We start from the raw sequence: 8624 nt of genomic DNA, 5'->3' as shown, positions 1-8624 counted from the left end.
GAATATATGCAGTATATTCGATTTTGTAATAAGGAAGCAATTTTAAATTCTAAATGTTTTATGCATTTGAACCTTAAAATTTTTCGAAATGGGATACATGCAAAGGGCTCCCAATTTATGCTATTTCTAGAATATCAATAGCTTGATTAAATTTCATTTTGACACAAAGTTTATCCATGTGGTGCAGTAACTTTGCCCCATTGATTTTGACTTGAAAATCTCAATGGACAGATGTTACATGTGTGTCTTTTAACGTACATATATATATATACGAAAAGAGGAGAAAATTTCAAATATTACTTCTTCTTCTTGACAAGGTAAGAGATCTGGTCCTTTTTTTCCCTTAATTTTCTTCATTCCCCTGTTTAATCTTAATTTTTGTAGGTTGATTAATCTATTTAAACAGTGCATAGTTGCGTTTTAGCTAATGATTTCTTGCAAATATATTTTAGGATGAGGCCGATTTTATGCATGGTAATATTCGTGGTGCTACTCTGCATGTTCGAACGTGGCCTGGGGAATGACGTGAAAAGAGCAAAAGATCTAACTAGATTGAAAATGGCTCTGGAAAGAGAAAGAGGAGCTAAACAAGATTCTGGATGGTGGAGACACAAAAGGGACTTAGATGATTCCGAAAGAGGAGCTAAACAAGATTCTGGATGGTGGAGACACAAAAGGGACTTAGATGATTCCGAAAGAGGAGCTAAACAAGATTCTGGATGGTGGAGACACAAAAGGGACTTGGAGGAATCCGAAAGAGGAGCTAAACAAGATTCTGGATGGTGGAGACACAAAAGGGACTTAGATGATTCCGAAAGAGGAGCTAAACAAGATTCTGGATGGTGGAGACACAAAAGGGACTTAGATGATTCCGAAAGAGGAGCTAAACAAGATTCTGGATGGTGGAGACACAAAAGGGACTTAGATGATTCCGAAAGAGGAGCTAAACAAGATTCTGGATGGTGGAGACACAAAAGGGACTTAGAGGATTCCGAAAGAGGAGCTAAACAAGATTCTGGATGGTGGAGACACAAAAGGGACTTAGAGGAATCCAAAAGAGGGGCTAAACAAGATTCTGGATGGTGGGGGGGACACAAAAGGGATCTTGAGGAAATAGAAAGAGGGGCTTAACAGGAATCTGGACGATGGAAAAGCGAAAAGGAGACATATAGTACGTATAGAATAAGATTATTTAAAATTTACATCAAAATATATCAAGTGTTTTGATATATATATTATAATTATTTTTAAAAATATAAAAAAAGGACTACTTATATTTTTATCACTATATGATATTAAAATATTATTGTGGTTTAACTATAATTCATTTGTTTTACAGATGGGAGGGGAAAAATTTATGGATCATTGAGACAATCCTGATTTTTTGTCTTCATTTTTTAAATAAATCTTGTTCTGCAGAAGAATTTGATTTGGTTTATAACTCCAATTAACATTTCACATTTTTTATTTGTTTTATTACTTATATTTATGTTTGTGCTTCATAACTAATTCATGAAGAAAAACAAGCTCTGACTAGCCGTGACAAATCGCATCCCTTACGAAAAAATACTCTTTTGAAATTCAGTAGGAGTATTCAGTGAACGGTTTGTTGAGGATTAACTGACTGTCAATTGACCATAAGTTGAATATTTGGCATGTAAATGAGAGAGCGTTCATTTCATTTACATAGAGTAAACCAGAGTTAAATACTCCTATTTATTCAACAGGTTTACCATTAGTTTAGTACACCTCTTTTTTCCGTGAAGTTGACAATAAGTTGAAAACTCCTCTTTTTTCAACTTTTGTCAACTCTGTTAGATGTCACAAAGTCGGATTGTTTAACTATGGTCAACTCTTTATTTTTCTTGCATTAAATTTTCAAAGAATAAATATTCAACTAGTTGTCAACTCTGTGAAAAGCAGTCATTGACTATCAATTGTCCATTTTATGCGAAATAGTCAACAGCTTTTTAGAACATAATTCAATCTTAGTGATTAAATTTTTATTCTTACAATTACAGTTCTTTAAAAAAAATTAAAGCAGTTAACCTTTTTGTTACTGTGTTCCCTGATGATATATGGTTAATATTTATTTAGTTTTTCACAATGAATAATCTTATCTTTATAGCTTTTTTAGACGCTTTTAGACGGCCCCTTTAGATACCCCTTGGTCACGTAACTAGCATAGGTTGGTTTTGCAAATAAAGTATAAAATATGACAGAGGAAACATTACTTGATATAACTAAAGGAAATGATTTGAAGTTCGAATTCATCGTTGGCCAGAAAACAGCCTAATGGAAAACCTACCTTTTCTATTGAAGTTGCCACGCCAGTTCATTCCACATTGTCACTTTCATAAAATTTAGCGTTACTTAATTCAATTCATTTGATAGTTAGTTTCTAATTTAATTTTAATTTGATGCAGTTATCCAAAAAATCAAATCATAAAACTAATGTTTATTAATGAATAAAGGTCAGACTTCACTTCATTAAAGTAACAAATTTAAAGTGGAATGATGTTGTGCGACACCTTAAATATACGAGGGTTGTTCGAAAAAGTTCGTGGACTACTGTCATTTTTTTTCATTTGACGTCGTATGTTACCCTAATTTGTAAGAAATATTTTAAAAATCAATCCAAATGAATTGTTTAATTTTTTTTAATTATCACGATTTATTCAAAACTTATCTAGATTTTAAAAATGCAAAAATCGGATCGCGGAGTGGGTCAAAATTTAGTAAGTTTCAAACAATACACTGAATAAAATCTGTAGTCATATTCTCAGTAAAATGGAGCAAAGACGAAAAACAACATAGAAATTCAAATTGAGAATTGTTACATCGATTCGCATTCTAAATTATGGCTTTATATTTTGCTCCGTTGAAAAGAAATCAACTTGAGAAGATAGGTTGTCCTCATCGAAAACGAGAAAAACGATGACGTTTTAGAACGTCACGGAGCAGCAGATAACGATGCAATTTTGTGTTTTACTCAGGAGAAATTCTGAATAATCTCTAAAAATGTCGGGGAAATAAAAAAAAAATATCTCACAAGCGAGTTGTTCATGAGTGTACAAATAGTAGAGGCAGTATTTGAATGACAGATACCCTGTACCGGATGAGGACAATGTTATGTGAAGAAACGGGTTTACCTTAAAAATCTGAAAAAAAAAGTTCGAACGTCAAGGAAAGACATAGGCACTTCAGTGTTGCTTATCCTGTGAAAGCAGTGTTATAGTAACAAAAGAAATTTAAATCTTAACAAAGAAAGAGACCAATCTTAAAAAATAAATATCAAGTACGGTATTAGAAAAAGGATTTAATGATTACGCATTAGAGTAGAGTGTGCGAAATGTATAAGGAAAATTTGGCGTTACATTGCCGTTAAGTGTGCTCCGCAGGTACAAACCATGTTGATTTTAAAATGAAGTAAATTCATTTCTGTTAAATCGAATGGGATGAAACTTCTCACATCATTAAAACAAATATTTTTACATATTATTTTGTGCTTATTTCAAATTTCTAGTGACTAATATACCGAGAATTGACATCGTCCACCAACTTTTCGAACATCTCTCGTACATGTAAGTGTTGATTTATCTTTTACTAAGCATCAGAACTTGGAGTAAAAATTAAAAATATTTCAATGAATCCTTAGTGAAAGAATCTAAGTCACGGTACGCACTGGAACCTTAAAGATATATGATTGTTACAGCCGTAAGCATCATGCATAGATCGAGCATTGTGACATTTCACCTAGAGTATATTGACTTTATTAAAAATAATCATTAACGAAGTCTTCAACTAATGTAAAAAAAAATGGTCTTTTAAGACGGCACACATGCAAACAAGTGTGGCTTTTTGTCAGTGTTCTATCAAACCACTACTGTTGTAACAAACGGAGAAATAAGTTTTCCCCAGGATATTGATTTGTTTCAGTACCTGTCTATTGCTCTTTTTTCTAAATCTTTTATATATTCTGTGATTTTTAAAAAAATGAATTTAATATTTGAACTTCATGAATCTTTAAAAATTAAATTCATTGCTTATATATACATTGTTTGATGTGTTACTACAAATTACGCCATTCAACTGTCATCTTTAAAGCAAAACAGTTTGCGTTATACTAGTAGTTTGCACGTCAAGTACGGTATAATGAAGAAAAAATGGAGGTGTTGATGCTGCCTAAAACAATTCTGATGAAATAAGTCATTTTTTAATTTCTAGAAAGGTAAGATTTCGATCAAAATAGACTTTCACGCCCTTGTTCGCTTGATCTCTATCTAAAAGTTTGTTTTAAAAGACATTAAGTATATGTTAAAAGACAAAAGAGATATAAAAAGAGCTAAATTTCTCATTTTTGGAATGACCTTGACCTTTGACCCAACTTCGTGTGGGGAACATAAAAAGCGCCCACTTCATTCTATATTTTCCAGGGTAGCCAGTTATGGTATGTCACATCGTTGCACTTTATTATTTTGTTTCTGAAAAAAAGACAAACATATAACATATTGAGGAAAACTGGTATGTATAGAAAAGTGGTATCTCACCTTGTATCAGAACAATGTCTTTTAAAACAAACTTTTAGATAGAAATTCATATGTTTAAATATCCCTGCCATCTTATTTTTCTTTGATTATTCTTTATTAAGTAAAGTTACGCCATTTTGAGAGAATGAAACAATGTACGATTTACTGATTGTCGTAATTAATTAGCATAATTAATTCGTTCAATTATGTAAATCGCACTTCACCCGAGTATACCCGATAGACCGGACGCATTTCATAGCGGTCCGGATTTCTTTCTTTAATATTGTTCTTAAAAATTTCGAATTCAACATGTAATTAAGTATGTAAATATCTAGTGTTTAGTAGCTTAGTAGTAGTGCTAGTTGTTTTTGTTTCTATTTTTCCTTTGTTCTTATGACTTTTTAACTTATTTTCTTTGTCCTGAGGAAGGGACAGGGCGTCCCGAAAATTTGACAATTTTTATTGTTAGTGTCGTTGGTCATTTTTAGTGCTTTATATAAATTTCCATCCGTGACCTTGTATCTACTTGGTAGATCCGACATTTAGGATATACTGTGTTGTTGGTTTTTTAGTGCTTTATATATATATATATATATATATATATATATATATATATATATATATATATATATATATATATATATATATATATATATATATATATATATATAAGGTTTAATTAAACTTAAATTCATTTCAATGCATTATACCTTATTTTCCGTGAAGCTAAAAACAGTAGATGTTAGGACTTTTTTGAGAGATTTCCAAGATGTAAGTGAGTTTTTCAAAGTTTCATTTTCTAGTTTTTCAATTTTTCTTTGTATCGCAGAATGAAGCGCAATCCACAGTGAGTCCTGGCTGGATATTTTTGATAAGTCTCTATCAATTTTCAACGATAGTCCCTGTAGCCATTCCTGTGCTTCCTTGTCTACTTCTGGTCCTTTTTTGGGTTCATGATGAAAAAGAACTTGTAACCCATACGTTTTTTCTAGGGAGATAAATGCTACACTATCTGAAATGGATATGAAAATAGTCAGAAGATAGAAGGTATTCGCTTTTAGGAAGATATATTTTATTATTTATTAGGACTATCAGTTACATGTATCATTTTAGTTTTATAACGGTTTGTATGTCTGCATTTAAATCCAGCGATTGAATAATCGGTCGGTATTTACAAAAATACTCAATATATAAATATTTTTTCCCTCTTTAATTTTTTTTTTATTTTAGTAAAATATACCAAGTTAATTTGAGTAGATTAAAAAGAAGAGTAAATATTTAATGCATTTAAATGATAAAAAGATTCACCATGTATGAAAAAAGTAATGGGGATAATGGTCACTATTGAAATAATTATATCGTTAATAGTTTAAAGTGCATTTCAAAACATCTACTGAAAAAAAATTAGGTTTACTACTGAGATAGTTATTTCATCAGGGCCATACGATTGATTGATTGATTGATTGATTGATTTTATATTGTTTAACGTCCCTCTCGAGAATTTTACACTCATATGGAGACGTCACCGTATGCCGGTGAAGGGCTTCAAATTTTGACCTTTACTCGGCACTCAGGGCCATTGAGCAGTAAGGAATCTTTACCGTGCCAACGCCTGCCTCTGACAGGGGGCCTCGGTTTTTAAGGTCTCATCCGAAGGACCCGCCACTTTCACTTCAAAGTGCCGAGCGCATGGCGAAGGAACAGTCGCTACCTATTTTAACGACTAGGTCAGTCGCGGCCGAGATACGAACTCACGACCTCCCGATCAGGGAGCGAGCGCTCTACCGACTGAGCTACCGTGAACGGTCAGGGCGAAAATGACTTGTTGACCGTCAGCTGGCAGTCAACTAGTATCAAACTGAATGTGCAAAAAACAGTTGACCACTAATAGGCCAACCTTTCCCTATCCAACTCGAATAGACGTATCTTGCAAGACAGAAGATTTGGGTTTTAATGGTCGCCATGCTCATTTTTTTTAAAGAATATTCTTATCCGCCCATTATGTTCCCATGATTTGCCTATTTCTGATAAATGAAATGTTCTTGCTATAAAAATTAACTCGAATGGAAGAGAAATACAAAAAAAAAAACAACAGAAAAATCTTTCAGCTTTTGTGACAGAACGCTACGGAACAGGTCACATGACCGCCTTTATCACGTGATTAGAGCATTAGCAGAACGATGGCATACGTACATTAAAATTACATATAATTATTTTTAAAATATAATCAACACTGAAACCAAATATTGTTACTTTTATGGAAGTTATTCAATTAGTTTGCGAACTTTGTGATCACCCCTCGTATTAATGTATCGCATGAATTCTTTTATTTTTTTTCTTGGCCATAAATGAAAAATTTCTTTAACATACTTACATTGGTGTTTACTAGCATATAACCATGCCATCACCAGGTCTCGAGCTTTCAGATTTCTGGTCATCTTCTCCCTTATAGTACACAATGCATCTGTAGCATTTTTAATTTCTTTTAATGGTTCATCGTGAATTAAACCTTCCGTTTTAAGTGAAATCCATAGTGCTTGAATTTTCTCTATATTTTCAAGAGGTCTAAAGGCTGTCATATGTAGGAACATTTTGTCCAGTGTTTGTGAGATTTGCGTGTGTTTCAAATCTGCAGCTGGTTTAACCTCCGCCATTTTCAGACTTACTGTTTATTCATTCCAACTTCTTTTCATTTTAAACAAAATGTGAGCTCGTTCGTTTTCGATAAACAATTACAAACACTTTTAAATCCCTCGAAAAGGAAAAAGGATCTATTTTTGGCTCCTGACGAGTCCTGAAGTTTTCTGAAATCTCAAGTCATTTTTTTTAAATTAAGTTCCCAGTGGTTCTAAAGAATAATATTTTAAATGTCCTCTTCCACTTTTTACTACTTGTATCTCATTTATCTCTGTTGATTAGGATGTGATCCATCACTTGAAGTTAACCTAACCAAAGAATGATCTTTGCTAAGTATAATTAATATTGCCCACGGCCCAGTGATTCACAAAAGCAGTGTATGTAGTTTTGTTAAAAAAAAAAAAAAACGACTATTATGGTAACACTGTGGAAACCAAATGATGGCAGAGAATGAACAAATTTTTTGCAATAAATTTCAAGTGATCAATTGGTTGAGAGATGAGATGCTGGTAAAATTTTAAAGAGCTTTGAAAAATTTAATATTTTTTTTTTTTTGATTTTTAAGATTTTTGTCGTTTTGAAGGCTTCTTCTATCAGCTTCTTGTTTATTTAGAAATGCAAAGGTATATAAAATACGTAATGCTTTTTACTCTGAATTCGAATTCAACACCTGAATTTGTTAATTTCTGCCCTCAATAATATTTACGTAACTAAAACTTACCGATTAGCATCTTTGCCTCTGAAGAAATATATTCTCTATATTAAGGGTTGGAGAGAGGGAAAAGTTATAAGTATAAATATGACAGAAAAGTTGATAAATTATAAGTCCATTTAATTTGAAAGATTTCGTTGGAATGCATTTTGATCATAAACGTAAGTTAATTTCAGATAAAGATAAATACTCTTTAGCTTGTTGTTTTCTACAAATTTCTACATATGTTTAAAGCTTGTCAATTACATTTTTCTTCAGATATAACATTTAAAATCCCAACACATATCTCATTATAACCGAATGGTGGAAAATATGCGAATTTTGGTCAATAAAGATATTTAAAAATCTTCATCCTAATCTTAAACACGTCTACAAACATAAACCATGCGGTTTTATTTAGAACACGATTGTTTAGTAAAATAAAATAATAATAAATCAATGCAGTTCATTTGAGAAAGAAAAAAAAGTCCGACATTTTTCAACCTAGGTTGGTATAATTTACTGATTTTTTTTTCTGTTTCGAAATAACACTAGGTCAAATGATTAAAAATGTATCGAGTAACTCTAATTACATGTAACAGGCGTACTAGTAGCAGTGTGCATGGACTTCAATTAGTACCACATATTGTGAAGTTGAAAATAATCCGAAAAAAAAATCATAGAAAACAGTGACCGTGAATGATATTATAAACAAAATGAAGGTAAAAATGATATCTGATGTATAACTATGTATTTTTATGAACAAA

At 32.0% G+C, this 8624-nt stretch overlaps 1 protein-coding gene across 1 annotated transcript; it reads left to right on the top strand.

Moving 5' to 3' along the window:
- Positions 1–456: 456 nt before the first annotated feature.
- On the top strand, positions 457–1373 carry LOC134273484 (eukaryotic translation initiation factor 3 subunit A-like). Its single transcript, XM_062755679.1, has 2 exons — positions 457–1171; positions 1340–1373. The coding sequence occupies exon 1, from the start codon at positions 472–474 to the stop codon at positions 1129–1131; it is 660 nt and encodes a 219-aa protein (XP_062611663.1). The 5' UTR covers positions 457–471; the 3' UTR covers positions 1132–1171; positions 1340–1373.
- The last annotated feature ends 7251 nt before the right edge of the window (positions 1374–8624 follow it).

The sequence above is a fragment of the Saccostrea cucullata genome, unplaced genomic scaffold (assembly GCF_032062105.1).
Source record: "Saccostrea cucullata isolate Sc308-1 unplaced genomic scaffold, CSIRO_AGI_Scuc_v1 ctg223, whole genome shotgun sequence".
In the NCBI taxonomy this organism is placed as follows: domain Eukaryota; kingdom Metazoa; phylum Mollusca; class Bivalvia; order Ostreida; family Ostreidae; genus Saccostrea; species Saccostrea cuccullata.
This window is presented reverse-complemented; position numbering and strand designations above follow the sequence as displayed.